Source organism: Dryas octopetala, chromosome 9 (assembly GCF_963921425.1).
Source record: "Dryas octopetala chromosome 9, drDryOcto1.1, whole genome shotgun sequence".
Taxonomy (NCBI): Eukaryota; Viridiplantae; Streptophyta; class Magnoliopsida; order Rosales; family Rosaceae; genus Dryas; species Dryas octopetala.
The window spans coordinates 16894896-16915720 of NC_141374.1; the positions used below are offsets into that span (position 1 = coordinate 16894896).

At 35.4% G+C, this 20825-nt stretch overlaps 4 protein-coding genes and 4 non-coding genes across 8 annotated transcripts; 5 read left to right on the forward strand and 3 right to left on the reverse strand.

Moving 5' to 3' along the window:
• Window positions 1–107: 107 nt before the first annotated feature.
• Window positions 108–1311, reverse strand: LHCA4 (light-harvesting chlorophyll-protein complex I subunit A4). The gene is made up of 3 exons (XM_086256001.1): window positions 1042–1311; window positions 520–935; window positions 108–416 (listed from the first exon to the last, which is right to left on the reverse strand). Exons 1-3 carry the CDS (start codon window positions 1248–1250, stop codon window positions 280–282), a joined length of 762 nt encoding a protein of 253 aa, XP_086112127.1. The 5' UTR covers window positions 1251–1311; the 3' UTR covers window positions 108–279.
• A 1212-nt stretch (window positions 1312–2523) lies between these two features.
• LOC147274974 (expansin-A1-like) lies at window positions 2524–4268 on the reverse strand. Its single transcript, XM_086256002.1, has 4 exons — window positions 4194–4268; window positions 3941–4079; window positions 3504–3816; window positions 2524–3305 (listed from the first exon to the last, which is right to left on the reverse strand). Exons 2-4 carry the CDS (start codon window positions 4071–4073, stop codon window positions 3002–3004), a joined length of 750 nt encoding a protein of 249 aa, XP_086112128.1. The 5' UTR covers window positions 4074–4079; window positions 4194–4268; the 3' UTR covers window positions 2524–3001.
• A 6241-nt stretch (window positions 4269–10509) lies between these two features.
• LOC147274975 (small ribosomal subunit protein eS28x) lies at window positions 10510–11012 on the forward strand. The gene has a single exon (XM_086257535.1). The coding sequence runs from the start codon at window positions 10601–10603 to the stop codon at window positions 10796–10798; it is 198 nt and encodes a 65-aa protein (XP_086113661.1). The 5' UTR covers window positions 10510–10600; the 3' UTR covers window positions 10799–11012.
• A 3686-nt stretch (window positions 11013–14698) lies between these two features.
• Window positions 14699–14765, forward strand: LOC147274976 (small nucleolar RNA Z267). Its single transcript, XR_015119799.1, has one exon. It is a non-coding gene; the product is annotated as a small nucleolar RNA Z267 (small nucleolar RNA).
• A 359-nt stretch (window positions 14766–15124) lies between these two features.
• Window positions 15125–15211, forward strand: LOC147274977 (small nucleolar RNA R44/J54/Z268 family). The gene has a single exon (XR_015119807.1). It is a non-coding gene; the product is annotated as a small nucleolar RNA R44/J54/Z268 family (small nucleolar RNA).
• A 141-nt stretch (window positions 15212–15352) lies between these two features.
• On the forward strand, window positions 15353–15444 carry LOC147274978 (small nucleolar RNA R44/J54/Z268 family). Its single transcript, XR_015119806.1, has one exon. It is a non-coding gene; the product is annotated as a small nucleolar RNA R44/J54/Z268 family (small nucleolar RNA).
• A 52-nt stretch (window positions 15445–15496) lies between these two features.
• LOC147274979 (small nucleolar RNA snoR122) lies at window positions 15497–15578 on the forward strand. Its single transcript, XR_015119809.1, has one exon. It is a non-coding gene; the product is annotated as a small nucleolar RNA snoR122 (small nucleolar RNA).
• A 3159-nt stretch (window positions 15579–18737) lies between these two features.
• Window positions 18738–20442, reverse strand: LOC147274980 (thioredoxin-like 1-2, chloroplastic). Its single transcript, XM_086257557.1, has 4 exons — window positions 19898–20442; window positions 19603–19785; window positions 19309–19473; window positions 18738–19200 (listed from the first exon to the last, which is right to left on the reverse strand). The coding sequence occupies exons 1-4, from the start codon at window positions 20135–20137 to the stop codon at window positions 18934–18936; spliced, it is 855 nt and encodes a 284-aa protein (XP_086113683.1). The 5' UTR covers window positions 20138–20442; the 3' UTR covers window positions 18738–18933.
• Window positions 20443–20825: the final 383 nt, after the last annotated feature.

Sequence of the window (20825 nt, forward strand, 5' to 3'; positions counted from 1 at the left end):
ATTGTAAATTATTATCTCATGAAAAATGAAAGCAACATGATGTCCTGAGCGACTTTGTGGATGATTTAGTCCACAGCGTTTTACAATCACCAGCATGCAAGACTAAATTTTAGAAATTAATTACTAGATGTAGTGAGAGTAATAACATTAATGCCATCATGGTTCCTGTACACTGGTAAAACCTTGTCTACATTGATGCTCACAACTCACTCAAAAACCATTAAATCATTGTTACAAATTAAATGAAACAGGTTTTCCATTTCTTGTTTTTGAATGGATCTAGTAGCCCCTTAGTGTTTGGACAATGGTGTTGTGCCATGGGTCTGAGAGGTGCTGCAAGAGGTTGTCAAATGGTCCTTTGCCAGTCACATTGTGTTGAACAACAAAACCCAGGAATGCCAACATTGCCAGTCTCCCTGCATACATATATATCAAACAAAATTAGCTCAATCCCCACACACAAACACAAAGCCTATGAGCAAATATGAAGTGCATACTAGCTTGAACTTGAACACTTACCATTGGCAAGTTCCTTCTCCTTGGCCTCAGCAGTGGGTGCAAAATTCAGAGGGTTGAAGATGCCACCTGGGTAACCCACCTCATTTGGAGGCAAGCTGTACTGCTTGAAGATGGGGTCTTGGTTCACACTTCCTGGGTTCTTGATGTCTTGCCACCGTCTGATCTCGACGTAGTGGAACAAGATGAACTCGATCACAAAGAGGGTTGATGAAGATGCAAAGTACTCAGCCTTGCCAGCATCATACCATTTGGGAACATTAAGAATCCCAATGCTTGTGAAAACTTCAGGCAATAGCATCCCAGCAACACCCAGCATTGCCCATCGACCATTCACAAGCTCTGCTTGCACAAACCACTTCAGGTTCTCTGGGTCCTCAGCAAGTCCCAAAGGATCAAATCCATTGTCACCAGGAAGACTGACCACAAAAACATGTATCAAATTTAGCTTTCAAAGCAATGAAATTATAAACACATGAATAACTCTTTTTGGGTTTGTTTGAGTAAATTAAGTTGAATATGTACCTGCCAGTGAGGTAAGCTGGTGAGGCCAAGCCTGGTAACCACTCACCCTTTTTGGCCTTAACTTTAAAACAAGTGGCAGATGGAGAGGCCATGGGCCTAATAGACACTTCCCTATTTAATTTACCAGAAGTCCCAGTAAGGAACCGCGATTTGGCGGTGATGCGTGGCCGGAACACGGCGGCGGAGGCTTGCGTGGTGACGGTGGCCATATCTCCCACCTGAATTTTGGTCAAGAAAATGGATTTTCAGGTAGGGGGTGTTGGTGGTGCTAATGGGCTTTGTATATTTCATGCAAATGAGACTTTGTGGTCGTTGTTCTTTGTTGCAAGTTGGTCGTTGGATTGCATGATTCTTGGGGTCTAACGGTTGAGATGTGCTTATGAGACTTGGATTAGCCAATGGAAGCTCTTTGCACCTTATCCTTTTATCTTGGTGTTGTATCCACAAATCTATTACTATGAGTCTATCAGGCTGTTGGTTGAAAAAGATGTTGCGGGGTCCATTTTTTAGCCACGTGTGAAGATTTTTTAGTTGGATATGATGATTAGAATTTCCTGCCACGTGGAATCTAGGGAGTCCTATCAGTGCATGACGAGTGGCTAGATCAAGCTACATCTTAGCATGTGTTTGTTACTGTTAGTGTAACTTCATCTCAAATTCAATTGAAGTAAATCAAAGTCTTGAATCGGGTCCGCGTGTGGTATGATTACCCATGCTATAGTACTGTATGTTTTATTTAGTTTAGTTTAGGTTGCAACATATAAGTGAATGACTGTTTCACTAAAAAGTCTTTTCAAGACAATCGAGAGATTTATAATAAAAATAGAGATTAATTTGATATTTTAAGAGATAGTTTATGTCTTAAAATTTATTTTATGTGACGAAATATAAAAATATAAATATTATCGTGTTATTAAATTAAAATATTAAATCAATCATACCCCTGTTACAAAAAAGTTTCAAAAAAGTTTCTCTCCTATTATTGAAAATTTGCTCAGGTTATAGCCGATAGGTGATAGGGAAGGGGCAGAGATTCTATTGCATATTTACTCCTATAATCTTATTGTTTTGGACATCTACTTGGGCTGAGCTGGTGGTATTCAAAGTTCATAATAAATGAGTACAATAGTAGGCTGGTGGACACTAAACTATAGTGTCTAGCAGAATTTGGGCTGTCGCCAACCATCTGAAAACTGCAGGTTTTTGGCCCAAAAGAGAATGCAAATGGGGCCTTTTCTTTAGACCCATTAAGTTATGTTGTCCAAGTGTTTGATATGCTGCAAGATGCCCTCACATACATCCCCTGATGATTGCAGCCCAAGACATATGATTATAGTTTGGCATCAAGCCCAGCTTAACACACAGGAAAAAGCAAAATGTTATACCCTCTAGTGTGATTATAATTATTTTGAATTTCACTTTCAGATTAAAGGGGAATGGGGAGTAAAGCATCTAAATCCATAGATAGAATGAATGAAAATTCAGCAACTTTTATTATCATTCATTCTCTTGGAGAGAAGAGAATTTATTCACCAAAGTCTTACACTTTAACAACACACTTAACCATGACCCAGCAGACAGACACATACGCAGCAAAAGCTGATTACAACAATGGCTTCACAGACAAGCAAAGAAGCTTCCCAATAAAGGATAAAGCATTACATTAATGAAAATTGAACCAACCACACAGCACTAATGACTAACCTAACAAAAAGTGGCGGGTGGTTTATGCCCACCACTGCCAGGAAATCTCTGTGTCTGCCTTTGCAAAAGAGAGCAGAGCAGAAATGACCCATAATTTAGTTTAGTTTTAAATTACAAGAGCCCTCTTAAAACAAGCCCTTCTCCATTTTGACACTCTAAAACTAACAGCACCAACATAGACACTCAATTTCAGTAACTAGCTAAATCTAAAGAAGCACGTAGTACTTTTGTTGTTGTTGTTGTTCTTCTTCATTTATTAGATTTGTAGGCCAGTGAATGTCTGGCCAAAGGACCAGCCAGCAGGAGCAACATTGTAGGATTCCAAAGTGCGGCCATCACTGGTGGTGACCTTGAAGGAGAGGCTCTGCCCATTAAGGTAAGAGTTGCTCTGCCAATTCTGACCCCAATTCCTGGACATGGGCTGCCAAGCAGTTCTTGACCCTTTGATTGAAACAGCATGAACATCACCAGCACCTCCAACGTTTGTGATCAGGACCAAATTGAAGTATGAGTGACCATTGATTGTGAATCTGATACCTCCCTTCTTTGCACAAGGGACCCTGCACAACCCCATTAAAAAAATAATTAATCATAAAAATTACAAGGGGTTGTTTGGTAAATTGGTTGAATCTAAAGCGCTTTGGTCAGCATGCAAAACATAAAAGAGCATTAATAGCTGTGCAGCTGATGACATAAGGTAGCCCAAAAATTAAAATACTATGCAAGAGAATTGAGAAGCTAGGCCCAAAATTGCATACCTTCTGTAAGAGACAGGCACAATCCCAGCTCTGTATTGAGCAATTTGTTGGAAGACAGGCTGAGCAAGATCAAAGTGGTGCTGAGGTGGGTTGCACCAACCCCCTGCATTGTTGGGAAGGGCATTGTTTGGTGGGCAGAAATTGGTGGCTGTGATCATAATAGAGCCCGGAAGACACCATTTTGGGTCATTGACACACCTAATCTCAAAACAAGCCCCACAGCTGAGCCCATTGTTGAACAGGGCTGTGCTCAGAGCTGCTGTGTTAGTGCCATAGCCTTGGCTGTATAGGTTGCCATACCCACAAGCCCCACCTGCAATTGTGGTCAACATTTAGTTGGGCATAATTAAAATTAAGAAATTGGGTCTTCTCTAGATATTATTAAAAACATTAATTAGGAGCATATATGTGTATATGTTTAAATATTTGTTACTTACCCATTGTACCAGAGGCATCACCTCCTCCGTAGAAAGTGGCATGGGCATCTACCCAACTACCCCCATCATACCCATAAGCAAATGAGCTCAAAGAAAGAAGTCCCACCAAGAGAAGCCCAAAATCAAGTGTCATTTTGTCCTGCACAACAAGGTTATTTGTGATGAGTTCAAGTAGCACTTGAAACACTATGGAAATGAAATAAAGAAAATTAAGGCTTAATTGCTTGCATGTAGTGTTTGTACACACACGCACCTTTTGGGAGTGAGAGAGAGCTAGCAAGAGGCAGAGAAATGAAGGAGGAAATGGAGTGGGGTTAATTGGGTTGTGTTGTGAGTTGTGAGTTGTGAGGAGAAATGGAGGGGGGTGAGGTGAGGAATAAATAGAAGCTTGTGGGGAGCTCTTAGTGAACGTCACACCAAACTAACTGACACTATCTTTTGAGGTGTGGGGACCTTAAACCGCCAAGTGCAAGCGGTTTTACTTATTATGTGTCATTGTGTCTGCAGCAACCAAGACGCTTTTCTTGAAACCACGTGGTTTTCAACTTAATTATACAATTCTGTGTGTGTGAGTGTAGTTGGTAACTTAACTTGGTTCGTAAAATTCATTTAGATTCAAAGACTCAACAAGTTAGCTAGCTAGTTAGGTTTCAACACCCCAATGTGGTTTCGCACTGAAGCTAGTTACAAACTGTCAAGCATGCCCACTACTATTACTCTACTAGCTAGTGTGTATTGACCCATTAAAACATTGTGCCTTTCATTTACTACCATATTTGCAACTGGGTCGTCGTCATCTTTTTCTGTTTCTGCAGTTTGGTGCTTAATGTCTTAGCATTCAGAAGGATAAAAATGCACGTATATACATTCACATGGTCCCGTTAATGTCTAGTCAAAAAAGTAAAGAAGTGGACTAATGCTAAAGTTTATACTATGTTACTTTGAAAAGTCTATAAAGTAATTGGGTTTTAGGACTATAGAGTAACTAGTAAGTAGCTCATCAATTTCAATCTTTTCAACTAATCCATCTACTCCAAATGAAAGCATGCATGTGTGGAAACCAAAATGATATTGATCAAACCGTCAAATTTCCAAATGAAACATATATGTATATATGTAATGAATGGCTGTAGAGTGTTGACTATTTGCATGTTGTGAATACCTTAAATGAAATATTAGCAGCTTTGACCCAATATTTATTATATATAGAAGGAAAATTCAATTGATCGACGTAAATAAAAAGTAGGAAAATTCAATGTTATCGGTTTGGCACGTAGGCTACAGACACCTGCTGGGGATCGAGAGAGAGAAGCAGAGAGCACATGGGTGATGAAATATTTCTTTTTGGTGAACGTGGGTGATGAAATGTCGTAATGTTGATAAGTAGTGTTTTTACATATACAAACATAAGCCATAAAGGAGGACTAGGACCCCCACTGAACAAGAACAACACGTTACAAATATATATATATATATATATATATAGCTCACTCTTATTTATTATATTTCATTTATTACCAACTGGGTTCTGCACCAAAAGCTGATAAAAAATCCATCTTCCCAATTGCTTTGCATGCATGCATGTGGAAATATTTCATAGTTAATTCGGAAAAAAAAAATCCCATTATATTGCTCATTTGAGCTTGATTAATAGAAATCAAACTCAAACTCATAGCTAGCGAATAGCATTCACTTGCATGCTCTTGAAATTAGTTGATCAAATTATATTAATATATATATATGTACATATTATATATATATCAAACCATGAACTTGTTCAAGGTATGAGTTAACTAATTAATTTGCAAGATCGATAATTAATTAACTTGTTCATTGTTGGCTTAATTAATTTAAATTCTTAAAATTAATTGTGGGATATTTTCTAGCTACATGTGGGGTCATATATATACAATGAAAGGTAAAGGGATAGTGATAGAGTAGTGTGCTATATATATTGTCTTTGTGTTATATATGGAGGGAATCACGAACTCCGAGGAGGGCATTGGGCAATTGGGTAGACGTACATGCATCTTATCTTATCTTCTTCATAATTAACAAGCATCGATCGATCATCAGTATTATCTTTACCATTAATTGTGCATATATATATGTGATCTTTATTTCTTTCTTGATTTCTTTTATAATGTTATTGTGAAATTAAAAAAGAAGAAGAGAACAAAAGGAAGAAAATGAGTTGAAAATGAGATGGGGCTGGAAAATATGGTGGTGCCACATATGAGTGATGGAAAGCAACATGAAGGGTTTTATGGGATCGCACGTACGTATTTGGCTTTTCCTTTTTTGGTTTTTTGAATTGAAATCTCATATGGCTTTGTGTTTTTTTCTCTTCCCCGTTATTTCCTTATCCATCACGGACTTTATTTTCAGCTGAAATCTTCAGATCCAACCAGCAAAACCTGGAAACACATACAGCTGCCACCAACACTACTTTACATATATGTCATCATGCAAGCAAATAAACCAATATATATATATATATATATATGTATGAATTAAATTAATTAAATCCCCTTTAATTCCAACTGGGTCCATGTCTACCTTTTGATATATTTTTGGTATGCATATATAGTCACACATGATTATGATTATATGTGAGGTAAATTTAATTTATAGGGTACGTATTGTTCTTTTTGGTCAGACCTATACATAAATCTGAACTATATGTTTAGTAAAAGTTTAATCCAATCAATGATCGATCTTAGTTCACAGATTGATACTACTAAACTATTTTGCAAGAAAAATTCTTCGTATTAAATATGTATATATATAGATGAAGCTTCCGTTAATTGATCTCCATCAATGCAGAAAACACCAAAATAATGCTAGTTGCAGCCTGTTTCTAATCTTCACGGTCACTAAGTTTTTGGGGTACGGCGAAGTGCAGTGAGTAGTGCATAAATTAGAATGAAACAAACCATAAAATGCAAATGCTGTCATATATCTGGAAAATCTGAATATTATGCAAGATCATGGCATGCATAAAGTCAATATAAACGGCAAAGAGGAGAAGATAACAAAAAATGTAGGCCAGAAATATATGTCAGAGATATTGGTATGATTTAATAATTGAATTTATATAAATATATGTGGCGAAACGGAAAGGAAAGGTTTAACAAAACAACAAAAATAAAAATAAACGAATCAGGCCTTGCAAGTTGCATGAGGTTAATTATATAGCTATTCATAAGTTATATTTTCTAATAATCAAAATTGTATTATATTGTTTGATTTTCTGAATGTCGATCATCGGTCCTTGCTTTTACAACTGGTATTATGATCTTATCTAGTAGAAAAATAACAAGCAAAAAAAAAAGAATAACAAGAAAGAAAAGATATATATAAGAAGTACCTTTCGGTAAGTAGGATTAATATATAAAGAAATTAAACGACCCTATCCAAATCCAAATTCAATGTATTTTGATCATATTCATATGTTTCATTATAATTAATTGTTTGCTTGGGTACTGTAATTAAAGTAGACAACCCAAAAATAGGATTACATCGAGATTATGACAATAAATTCTCCATGTTGATCTAGATTGACATATTGAAGGTGACCCAAGTAGCTAGTTACATTGAATGATTGATGCATTCTAGATCTAAATTCTCGGCTACTTTTCTTTGTGGGAAATTAATTCTGAATTTTGCATGGTAATTTTTTTTGTTAATTGTCTTCAATTAACTATACAATTCTTTGTGTTGTAATTTTTGGATGGAAGAAGTTTGATTTGAACAAAAAGACATATATTAATTTCACTGTTCACTCATTTATAGTGATACATACAGTACACTGAGCTGCCGATCGATCGAGACCAAGTGTTAATTAGTAGTGGATCTTATTTGAGCATGCATAATATTTATAGGGACATGCTATTCACCTTATTTATGGATCTCCTCATTTATTATTCTCGTTCCACAATATATTTTTATAATCGGAATCGTTCATTTTTTAGATAATTATTTGAAAATCATCTCTGTACAAAATCAATTAAATAAAAAATTGTTTGGTCATGTAATAATTATCAAATAAACTAATGATGAATCAAATTGTTACTAAAACTGTCGATCTGTTTATTTGATTACAGTTACATAGTTAAACGATTTCAAATTTAATTGATTTTTTGTAGAAATGATCTTCATAGTTAAATTTTAAAAATGAACGGTTCTGATTATAAATTTATACTGTGAAATGAGAATTCTAAATAAAAAAATCAATAGAGAAGATGGATAGCATTTCTCATATTTATATATACAGTGATTTGTGACAAGGACAGTGCCGTGATGTACATGCCAGGCAACTAATTAAAACAACCAAAAAACACAAATGAATAGCCTGCTGTTGCTGCGTGTGGACTAGCTACAAGTTAATTCACGACATTGACTATATGAAAACAAGCAGTTATCATGTACGTTTTCATAAATCTTGTTGATGGAGCTCGATGAAGCCCCATGTTGTGATTTGCAAAATACAATATGAGACATGTTTTCTACATATTGTTACTATGCTTTATGGCCGGCTAAGTCAATGTGATTTTTCAATTTATAAATGGTTGTCCAAGATTTATTATTTAGAGTTTTTAAGATAGTAGACTAAACATGGCATTTGCACATAAAACGTACATAATCAAACATTAGCATTCTGATAATACCAACACATAATAACATGCAAGCTAGCAATAACTTTATCTTTTGATGTGAATTAAGGTAATAGTTAAATGATCGAGGAAGAGGCTAAGGCAAGAGGCGTGAAGGAGTTTTCTTCATTAAAATAAGAGAGGATGGCAAGGGGGTCCATAAATGTAAAAGGTGACAATCACCCTTTAAAGGGCAACCGGCAACCCATGCACTTGAAAAGAAAGGCTGTGAGAACCATGAAAGAGATGAGCATGATTAAATTTAAAGACAATAAAAAGATAATGAGCATATGATCAGCAGCTAACTAGCTCAGCTGGGTTTAATTTTAATGAAAAAAATTTACATATTTCTACGTTGTAGTGATATAACCTTCTTTAAAAAGAGAGATATAACATTTTTTAAAAAGAAAAATAGAGACAAAAAATGAGAGAAATGAGAAAGACAATAAAAAAGATATCATGACAAAAAATGAAAGAAAGGAGAAAGTCAATGAAAAAAGATGTCATATGATATCGATTTCAAAAATTCAATATAACTTGATCTTTAGTTTTTTCGGCGCCTTTTTTTATCTTGCATGCTAAAGCAACTAGTTAGCCAGCTTTATTAGACCTCAGAGAGATGGACAATTTTAGCCTAGCCTTATAGGTAAGCATGGATTAATGTATATTTTGGGACATGCACAGAATATATTCCTTTATTTAAATAAGTAACATGCAACCCAACTAAAATTCAGTTGTAATCGATGCAAACATTTGAAAAAAGAAAAAGTGCAGTAGTTGTCTAACGATACTTTATTAAAACTCTCTCTCTCTCATCTCTGTATTCTCCTGATTTTTTATGTCTCCACTTTACAGTTAAAAGTTTACAGAGAGATATTTAACAGTAGCTGAAGACTAAATCTTGTATGGGGCATGCCCTAATGGGGCATCTCTCACATGAGGTGGGACCCACAATCATGTGGGCCCCACCTCATGTGAGAGATGTCCCATTGGGGCATGCCCCATTGAAGACTCTCTCGTAGCTGAATGTTCCTAATTCCTGGCCCACTATGCATGGGCCGAATCTGGACCTGAGTGGATGTGGTTGTACTATGGAGGCCCCATTGATTGTTTGGGTCCCTATATGGGAGCTGTGCATACTGTAGTTGGATATCTTTGATGGGGTTGCTAGCCGCGCCTATCAATCTGACTCATTTCTGGACTCAGGGACTTGTAAAATCAATAATTCATTAAACTAAATCTAACCCTTAAACATGTTGTCATTTACTTATTTCTCGTATTAAATCGTCTCATATTAGCTAGATTGATATATGTATACATATATAGGAGAAATATTTCATGTAACCGATACACTAACACGTTGTGTAATTAATCCAACGTGTCATAATATGAGTGATTGTTCTTAATATTAATTATACTCTATTAATATAAATATACCCTCTAATAATATATTTATATGTTCAATTGGTTATACCATGTAATGTAACGGTGTATTGAATATACCCAATAATTTTTCTACATACAGGAGAGTGACTGAGTGAAACTTTATTTAATGTGGTTAAAAAAGAATTTAATAAGAAAAAGAGAAAGAAACTCTGAGGCTTGCTTTACAGCCCAAAAAACACAAGATTTTAAAGTCCAATGGGCTATGCTTGTCCTTACCAAGTACCAACATTTGAGCCCAATAAGCAACAACGTCGCTTATGCACAACATGTAATTATGTAATAACTAAAGGGAGATGCAGTAAAAGGCAAAGACATGGGGCCTATAAAATGCAATAAAACAAACAGTAGGCGCACCATTGCAAATCTATCATTCTAAATTTGAGATGAACGGCCCTGATTTTAGACATGAAAGATCAAAGCTCCTAGCCTTTACCATATATAGTGACCATCAATTTATAAACCCTCTTCTTCTATCGCTGCCTCGCAAGAGCCTCCAAACCACAAACGAGCCGCCGCCAGACCAAACCCTCTTCTCTCTTTCTCGCTCTCAAATCTCAAAATGGAGTCCGCCATCAAGCATGCCATTGTGGTGAAAGTTATGGGTCGGACCGGATCCAGAGGGCAGGTGACCCAAGTCCGAGTCAAGTTCCTGGATGACCAGAACCGGTTCATCATGAGAAACGTCAAGGGACCGGTGAGGGAGGGTGATGTCCTTACCTTGCTCGAGTCTGAGAGGGAGGCTAGAAGGTTGCGCTGATGGGTCTTGTTTCTTCACCAAGACAGACCACTTCTTTAGTTTTTGGCTATTTAGGTTGGTCAATGGCAGTTGTGTTGCCAATTTATGTTCTTGTCTTTTCAATTAGTTTGTGTTTCTAAGTGTTATTAGCGTTACAGACTTGTTTTTTGTGATGGGATTTCTATGTGGAAGTTGGATCTTTATATTCATAATCTAAATCTCAATTTTACTTTCATTTCCTATTGGTTTGAGTTTATAATATTGCCATTGTACCTTGGCTTGTTTGTTTATATAGCTTTGAGAGTAACATTGATCATATAAATCTGATATGAGATTTTGAGGCATGAGCCTGCAGTGTTATTTGCTTAGCCAAAATTGTTGCTCTCATTATGTAGCTTAATAAACCTATGGGTTTGGGTTAGGCTAATATCATTGTTTAGCAGTTTTATTGCCCTTTTTTTTATAGAAATTTCCAGCCACATAATTCTTGGATATTCATTTCAATGCATCCCAACAATTGGCTTTGTTGGTTGAATTGTATTAGCCACATGATATCTCATTTTATGTGTCATGGTGACCCAAGCCTAGTTAATCGTTATGAATTTAGTTTTGTGGTCAGCCTAATATCATTGTTTGGCAGTTTTATTGCCCTTTTTTTTATTGAAATTTCCAGCCACATAATTCTTGGATATTCATTCAATGCATCCCAACAATTGGGTTTGTTGGGTGAATTGTATTAGCCACATGTTATCTCATTTTATGTGTCATGGTGACCCGAGCCTAGTATGATCGTTATGAATTTAGTTTTGTGGTCAGATGGACTTCTTTGATAACTAGAATGAGGAATGAGGAATATTGGTTATTGGAAGGAATGCCACTGATTCTCAAATGGACATTTTTGCAATGCACTTGATTTCTTATCATGCATATGATGGTGTGCTTATTTTGTTGTGTTCAGTCTTGGTTGGGTTTGAAGTGTACTCCATAGGATAAAATTTTTGTTGATTATTGGTTTCATGTATGCTCTATGTATTCCAAGATGTTTTGCAGTAATATAAGATCTGAATTATACTTGTTAATGATTCCAACCCACCTTCTACTGCAATGGTGCCACTGTGTCAAGCTACCAATCAATTCTATAGGATGGGTTCTTGTACGCCTATTAATGTCCCATTTGATAGTGGTTTCAGTTCATTTTTTAGGTGCCTTGGATGGACCGACCTCCCATTTGTGAAACAATGTGGAGAGCTAGGGACATTTTGATAGTGGTTTCAGTTCATTTTTTAGGTGCCTTGGATGGACCGACCTCCATTTTGTGAAACAATGTGGAGAGCTAGGGACATTTGTTGTGTGCTAGCTTGTGTTGTTTGACTGTGATCCGTCATGCATGTTTTCAAAGGATTAACTTTCATGTAAAGGGCTGTACGGATTATGGTCAGTAGCAATGTGATTATCATAGAAAAAAATAGAGCAATGATTTCAAACAAGAGCCAAATATATGAACCAAAACACCGATGGGTTATTTGTGTTTTTTTTGGCCGTTTGGTTATCTGTATTTTTAGTCAATGATACTCAAGCAACAATCACAATTTCAATTTAGTTAAGGTGCAGACATAATATAAACAAAATTCAGTCAAAGTTCAAACACAATTTAGTTGAGGAACAATTACAATACAGTCAAGGTTCAATATATTATAGGTACATACACAATATAGTCGAGGTACGAACGCACGTTAGTCATGGTACCAACATAATATAGTCAAGGTACATAAGCATTTTAACCAAAGTTTCATAATATAATAAAGGCACAAACACAATTTAGTCGAAGGTACAAATACAATTTAGTCAAGCTATGAATACAATGTAGTTAAGGTATAAATACAACAAATTTGATCACGTGCGCACCAATGAACATGCACACCTGTCACTAAGCACTCGACAATATTTTTCTAACGAGCGGTGCTTCCTTCGTTTGAGGGTAAACCTTCATCTTTACACCACATCCCCTCCTAGGGTATAGAATTGGCTTAGTAGAGGTGGTACGCCCAAAATTTCAAAACTAAACTATAACATAAATGCTGACAAACCAGCGTTGAGCGTTTAGTAGTGCAAAATTTTACACTACTGACATTCGCACTTGAATGAGCATGTAAATACAATATTAAAGTACAAACACAATTTAATCAAGATACAAACACAATAGTGTCAACATATGAATTCAATTTAGTTAAGGTATAAAACAATAAAAATGTTACGAGTCTAGAGTAGTGGCATGATCAAAGGGACGAGTCGTGATTCACTTAAGCTGATCTTACGGGTAAAGAACACAGATTGTAAATAAGGGGGGTGTACTCAATCAAGACTTTTAAAGATTTTTGTTAAATTAAAAAGTCAGGAGGTACTCAATCAAGACTTTTATATACTTTTAAAAAGTCTATAAAAGTCAGGGGGTACTCAATCAAGACTTTTTAAAAGTCTATGAAAGTCATACGGTACTCAAAATGTCAATGACTTTCACAGATTTCTCAAATTCATAGACTTTGAAAGACTTTTGGCATTAAAGTATACATACCAAATCTTCTTATTTCTCTTCCATTCCCCCCCAAGACTTTGAAAGACTTTTGAGAAAAGGCTTCCTCTTTTCTCTCTCCGCCTCCTTTAGCATTGCATGCGCACGTATATGTCCATTCTAACATTGATACACCTATTCCTTATATTGTCCCATCACTATGCCATTACATATAAATAAACCTGTCATATACGGTTCTAACTCCAGACTTCAGTGCTCCAGAAGTTAGTTTTATGGATTTACAACATGTCAATTATAATATACTGTTCCACCCTTTTATTTTTTGTATGTTTACGTTGAGAGTTTCAAGGATGACTTGAGTTAGATTTATCTGTTAGATATAATAATAAAGAGATTAGTTCAACATTATTTAAAATTTTGACTTATATGTTAAGTGGTAATACAACATTATTTCTTTCAAATTTTAAAACTTATATGCATTTCTCATTATGTATTATTTTATTTTTTAATTTAATTGTCTTCACACTTGGAAGCTCGTTTTCGTCAACGTTACCTGGATTTAACATTATTCATGTAACATTGAATAGTAAGTTTCGACAAATATTGAAGACCAGTTTTAGATTATTCAATATATTAGTATGTTTCTTAACAATCTTGATTTCTTGGAGATTATTATTTCATCAGCTTGTCATTTTTTGTTTGATTTCACTACTTTTTCATTGCCCTTCTATTTGATTTCATTGCGTTTTCATTGCCCTTTGTGATATACGGATGCTATTATCTTACAGTATTTAACAATGATATTTGTATTAAAAAGTCATTGAAAGTATATCAATGTCTATGAAAGTTTTTTAATAAAACTTCATGAAAGTCTATAAAAGTCTATAAAACTCTTTGAAAGTCTATCATAATTCTGAAAGTCTATGAAAGTATGTCACTTAAAAAAAATCTTTAAAAATATGGATTGAGTACACCCTCCTAAGTAACAAAGGTAAAGAACACAGATCTTACGGGTGATGCAACAAAAATAAAAGACAAGCGGGCATTAATGAAATAACATAAGTTATAGGCGCACCGTTGCAAATCCATTAATTTAAGTTTCAAATCGACGGTTCTGATTTCTTTCATAGATCGAAAGATCAAATCCTCCTCTTTGCCCTAATTGCTATACCTCTCACTATATATAATCACTATCACCCTAAACCCTAACTCAGAACCCTCTCGTCTTCTACCCCCTTCTTCTCTTTCTCACCAGGGGCCTAATTTTTAGATTCATAACCAAAACCCTAGATCCAATTGCCTTTTCAATTTGTTGGGTCTTTAAGATTCTATTTTACCTTATTTCATTTATATAGATTTCCTCTTTTCTCCTTTTTGATGCAATTGTCGCCTATGCCTATGATGGCGTTAAATATACTTTGAGAGTAAATTCTATGAAACAAATTTACTCTGAGGCATCAGGCTTTACGATACTCGCAGATTAGTTTTTTTTTTTTTTTCTTTTTCTTTTTCAATTTTCGAAGTGTAGCTTAATAATCCTTTGTGGTTGGGATTAGCCAAACGTCATCGATTAGCAAATTTATTGGGTGATTCTCATTGAAATTGCTTGTCAATTAATTGATATGCTAGAAAGTTGTTAACTTTTTACAATGAAGGTTGTTGGTTAAGCATTTCAAGGCTCCCACTAATTAGGTTTTGGTGTTAATTTGTCTTGGTTGTATATACATGTGTTAGTTAGTGTTACCCAGATGTTTTCTCATTATAAGTGGTCATTTGGAAGTCTTTGATAATTAGAATTTGGATTGTGGGTTTTTGGGATTGCAAGTGATGATAAAACAGACAGGGACATCTGCACTCCATTGGAGATTGATGACTTAGTCTAATGGGAATCTCTCTGATGCATTGAAATATATATTCTCATAGTTTTCAGTCTCTGTTCGAGTTGTACCGATAGAATTGTTGTTGGTAATTTGCTTCTTTGCATGCTTCATTGATATGATTTTGCCTTGTTTTTGAATCAAAAAACATGAAAACATGAATGAAAATGTGCAAGTGACGATAAAATAGACAGGGACATCAGCACTCCATTAATTGGGGAAATGATGATTAGTCTAAATGGGAATCTCTCTGATGCACAACATTATTTGAATTGAATTGAATTCTATGAATAGTTTTATAATTATTGAATTTGCCAATGATGCAGTAAAATGCACGTATTACCAGATATAGATATGATGATATATGCTCTATATTGTCACTACCTCTGAGGCAAAGCCTATTTTGAGATTACTGCCAACTAAATTTGGATTTTGGTTGAATCTTTCAGTTTAGTGTTCTGATTCAAGTCATCATCTTTATAGTCTATGAGTTTGGTTGTTACGTAAAAAGCCTGATGATTGTAACAAAAGAACGGAGATTTGAAATGCGCTTTTGTGGAAGCTTGACAGAGTTTTGGGCTCCAAAAGCGTCTCATGAAATAAACGTTCACGCTGGATAGTATATGAAGGCTACAGTATTTGACTATTTAAATTGTTGTGTTCCTTTGCAGACATTATTTTTCTTTTTCATTGTTTATTGTATTTTAATGTGTTAATGTAGAGGTTGCTCTAGCTTGGATTTGATGGGGTTATTACTAATTTTCATTGCCGATTTGGATAATTAGTAAATGGTGTAATATACACTCTGGTTTTACTTTGGGATTCAGACAAAACATTTTGTTTTTGGTGAACAGGAATGAGATATTGATCAACAATATAGTCTGATTTATGAGAAATATTAAATTTCCCCTTAATCTTGGGTAAACTTAATACTCTAAACCTAAGTTAAACAATTATGTTTTCCTAATTGTGGGCCTCTGGCCCAATCTTGGAACCTGCAGAGATACTGACCATGCGTATGCTTGAGTCGTTGACCTGTTTCTTGGGCCTCATTTGTACAAGTCCATTAACCGGATCATTGATTTTTCACCCGCCACCCTGTCACTGGAAGTAGTCTTCATGAGCAATTATATATTCTTATAGTGATTTAAAGTACCAAATAATTCTAAAATGAGTCATTTTATTAATTGAAAGCCGTATTTTATATTTTTATGGTTTCACTTGCTGTGTAAATAAACTCTTTTGAATTTTGATCAATTCTGAGACTTTCTTCTCAAAGAATTTGGATACCGAACAATGGTTATCAAACTATCCGAAGTGTTAGGCACTTAGGCCTAGTCCAATAATTTTGTCCCAAGCTGGAATTGGAAGAATAAAATGATAATTCCATTGACATGTAAGTGGAAGCTGAACATCGAAAAAGCGCTGATTCTTAAAGGGAGACATGCTCTATGGGATACCGTTTTACAAAGTGGTGGGTCATTATAAGATACAACTACTTGTAGGATACACAAAGATGTACAAATGGAAGGGCAATTGAGTTGTTCTAGAGAACCTGAAAGTGTGAGACCAGAATTTAGGAAGACTGTAGATCCATAGCTTTGTTGCCTAAGATTAGATTGGATATATGAAAGTAGAATGAATATGATTTTAGTTTCAGATTCTTAGAAGGGTTGTTCAAAAGAAAAATGATTGTATATGATCATAATACCACGTGACATAATGACGTGATATTATCATTCTACTTAGATTATAACACGTGTTAGTGGATTGGTAACACTACATTATTATGTCATATAGTGTTACGGTCACACACAATAATTTCTCAGTTGAAAATTCCAATTATTTGTAAAATGATAGGATTAGAGGTAAGATTTGAATTCAAACAGTACCAATTGATGAAGTTCATCATCTCAATTGCAAGGGTGTCAAAGTCATTTAACCATTTGAGAAGTGTGAGTCAGACCTTATCCATTAATTTTTCCCACGCTGGAAATTAAATAAAGCAATAAGTAAAATGATGACACATTATCCATTGACATAGAAGTGGAAGCTCAACACTGCAAAGTGTGTTGGATAGCCTGCCTGGATTCTGTACAAAATTTCCGAATATATAAACCAGGACAACGAGTGCCTTAGCCCACTTGCCCATCCTTACTAGTTATATGATTATATCCTCCCTGGGACCCACGCTGAGTTGGAATGTGAGTAATCCACGTCATTGCCCAATAAAAAGTCATTTCGACCCATTTCTCTTTTGTCTTCAATCATATATTCATATTCATTTGTGTAGGCCACCATGCTGTACTATTAACTATTGTTGGATTTGTTGCTTGAAAACCTAACATCCCACTATTTATGGTCATAGCCTCTCCCATCCAAAAAACAATACTAGTTTCTTTCTTTTTAGTGCCAAAAAGGTGGTTGAGCCGACTATGAATGCAAAGGTAATCCAATTCAATGTATGATTTTGATGTTTGTGTTTCACAAAATTTTGATTCTTTATGTGGTTATTGTGTAGTTGGTTTTGTTTAATGTTATTTAACTCCTGGTGGGGTTTACTTGGCGCAGTAAAGTTTGAATAGAAACTTAAGTTTAGGTCCATGTAAATTGCTTTGTGTATTTCCTATATTGAAATATAAAAGAAGGGTTGGACTAGGACCACATCGGCTTCACATGTTTAAAACTCCAACTCAAGCATATATAAGTTACAAGCATATCCCATGCCCAAACTTGTTTTAAACATTTCCTTCTAGAAAATAAAATACCCTGTAATAATCATATTCAAATCACAAAGATTGTTTATTTGCCATTGTTAAATTTGTTTTAGTTTTGTTGCTCAATTATTCAAACCAAGCATTGATAACCTTATTAGTTATCATCTTAACAGCTAAGATTAACTTTATAATAAACACATGAATATGGTTAAAAATGGTTTCGATGTGGCTTAACTCAATTGGACCGTCTTAGCATGACATGACCTATCGTCATTTGACACCTAAACTTTCTTTGTCACCAAATAAACAAATGGGAAAAAGAAAATACTCAATAGTATTTATTTCATTTTATTGTTATATTGAAAAGTTGAGGAAAACTGGAAAAGGACCTTGAAAACTAATATAAATTGTGGAAAAGACTTTGTTGGTCGCTTGGTCCCAACTCCCAACGGCCCAACTACTGCATAGATTCCCAAACGACAGCAAATCTCAACTCTCTAGAAAAAGCCAAATCATTACTCAACTCCAGCATCAAATTCTCAAATTCAAAATACAAAACCAATAAAAACTTCTTCTTTTTTCAATAATAAACCAATGAAGTTTAGCTGGTGTACTGTGTACACACCATAATTTCGTGTAGAACTGTAGAAGCATTACTAGTATTGTCAATATTCAAGGGTGGCCACAAGCCCATGGAAAAAACCACACCAAATGGCTGCTATTTAGATGCTGCTCCATATGAATTTTCTATTTTGAATGAGTCATAATCTACAGAGCTGAATATTGCTGACAAAAAGTTTGGGACTTGGAAAGACATCATTGCCATAATCATATTCTACCACAAACAAATTGGAACACATAACAAGCCCCATATGTATCAAAGCTTTTAATCCGATAACAATATCCAATCCAATTACAGATTAACCAAACTGGCAGGGCTCAATGTAAAAAACCAGAAGCCCTGCTTATGGAGAACCCAACAATAACGATATATGTACAACAACAAATGGCCTATTAGCCTGACACAAAACTTTAAACCTTCACCATGGAACTTTCTTCCTCAAGTTCTATGTTATGGCTTACATTGCTCCAAACACCAGACAAATCTATGCTTTCCATGACCAAATCATCCCCCACTATTTCTTCCTTGGTGGGTGGTGATGATGATGATGATGATCTTGCTGATATTTCACCCATTGAAGCTAATTTTAATATCTCAGATTCATCTAAACCTTTTGCTGGGCCAAGACTACATCTTTCAGCCCCATGTTTTGCCAATGCATCTTTGAATTTCTTGATCTGTTGTTAAATAAGAATTCTGACTCAGTATTTGAACCAGAAGTAATCCACCAACTAATGATTGCTATTAAGAGTTAAGTAAGAAGATTGATTACAGGAAATACTTACAGTTGCATTGGTGCAGCTAAAGCTACATACACGACCTTCTGCATCTCTATAGAACCTAAAGAATGGTAGCACATGAATGTGGAGGGCATGACACATAGTCTTGAGCTCTTCATAGTTAACTTTAAGAAAGATTGCATTTGGGTTCAATTCTGCTAGCTGACAGATCTGGAAACATAGATGATTATTGGTTAACAAACTTTCCAAAACGTCTCAGATTAAAGGCTTAAGAATTAAATTAGATTGCTGTAATTTCAAGGTTGGATTTCTCTAAACTAAACTAAGAATCAAATATACCTTGGGATGGAGAGCTCTGCAACCTCCACAACCAGGTGAGTAGAAGTCAACTACAACCAATCTATCCCCAGCATTATGCAAGGAATCAACAAGTTCTTGGGCAGAATGGATCTCCACCATGTTGGGTTTAAGGGTCTTCTCCCACCATCTCATAGCTCGGCCTACACAGAGAGATGCTTGTGCCTGAAACCAGATATTGACCATTAGTTGTTGAACGCAAAATGCAATGAGAAGATTAACACATAAATCTTCAAAAGCTAAAAGCTAGAAGAAAAAAGGCAAGAGCTTTACACACCTGAACAGAGAAATTGCTTGGGGCTTTGACCCTGCAATTCTTTAAACCCTTTTGATCTGAGACAAGAATGGGTTTCCCCAAGAAATCATCCCTCAAAGAAGGAAAAGGTCTTGAATTTGATTCCTTACATTGTGAGGAACTAAAGGAGGGGAAGAATCCAGAATCCCCTTTTGATTTGAAGCGTAGAGTAATCTCATCCAACCCAGAAATATAGAAACCACTCTTCGATGAAAATGCCATGAGTATGTGTATGTCAAATCTGAAGCCTTTTTCTTTGCTTATAGCGCCAAACAAGAAAAATCCAGCAGAACCCACTTAGCCTTTTGGAACAAAAACCACTTTTCTGAATCAAAATAGTTGGAATATGGATGAAAAGATCCAATGCAATAAATCCTTGTAAAAACCTTGAGCAAGACTCCTGCTTTTAAATGAAAAGTGCAAGCTTTGAACAAAAATGTGTGATCTTTTTGAGTAGTAATTGTGGCTTGAACAGAAAGAGACAGATAGAGAGACAGAGAGAGAGCTGTGGGGGGTTTGTTCCTTGAAAAGCTGGAGGATGGAGGGGGAAGAAGAACAAATAAGTGGTATTTAGAAAGAAAAGGAAAAAGGGTAGGTGGGGTCTTTCTGATTTGGATTTTTTACCTTATCCACAATTTTTTATTTTGGATAAATGACACTGAATTTTAGCAAGTGTCTTGAATGTTGATGTGTATATTGACCGGAATTGAAGATGATTATTGTATTTTTGGAGAAATGGGTTGAGTTGTGGGATTGAGTTGGCCATGCTTTAAACAATCTGCTATATTACCGGTAAATGTTTGGCAGTTATTAGCTCTTCTCATTCTCATTGCATATTGGATAAATGGATATTCCCTTGTGAATGAGGCTAAACCGCATAGCTAAGCTGACTGTGTCGCCTCTTCAAATT

What these genes read in the sequence shown, in the direction of transcription:
- LHCA4 (XM_086256001.1), bottom strand. Translation starts at nt 1,250, where the DNA reads ATGGCCACCGTCACCACGCAAGCCTCCGCCGCCGTGTTCCGGCCACGC. An exon ending in CCAGCTTACCTCACTGGCAG is followed by an intron (nt 936 to 1,041) that starts GTACATATTCAA and finishes TTTTGTGGTCAG; the next exon opens with TCTTCCTGGTGACAATGGAT. An exon ending in GGAGAAGGAACTTGCCAATG is followed by an intron (nt 417 to 519) that starts GTAAGTGTTCAA and finishes ATATGTATGCAG; the next exon opens with GGAGACTGGCAATGTTGGCA.
- LOC147274974 (XM_086256002.1), bottom strand. Translation starts at nt 4,073, where the DNA reads ATGACACTTGATTTTGGGCTTCTCTTGGTGGGACTTCTTTCTTTGAGC. An exon ending in TGATGCCTCTGGTACAATGG is followed by an intron (nt 3,817 to 3,940) that starts GTAAGTAACAAA and finishes CCACAATTGCAG; the next exon opens with GTGGGGCTTGTGGGTATGGC. An exon ending in GTGCCTGTCTCTTACAGAAG is followed by an intron (nt 3,306 to 3,503) that starts GTATGCAATTTT and finishes GGGGTTGTGCAG; the next exon opens with GGTCCCTTGTGCAAAGAAGG.
- LOC147274975 (XM_086257535.1), top strand. Translation starts at nt 10,601, where the DNA reads ATGGAGTCCGCCATCAAGCATGCCATTGTGGTGAAAGTTATGGGTCGG.
- LOC147274980 (XM_086257557.1), bottom strand. Translation starts at nt 20,137, where the DNA reads ATGGCATTTTCATCGAAGAGTGGTTTCTATATTTCTGGGTTGGATGAG. An exon ending in GCAGAGCTCTCCATCCCAAG is followed by an intron (nt 19,474 to 19,602) that starts GTATATTTGATT and finishes CTATGTTTCCAG; the next exon opens with ATCTGTCAGCTAGCAGAATT. An exon ending in TTAGCTGCACCAATGCAACT is followed by an intron (nt 19,201 to 19,308) that starts GTAAGTATTTCC and finishes ATTTAACAACAG; the next exon opens with ATCAAGAAATTCAAAGATGC.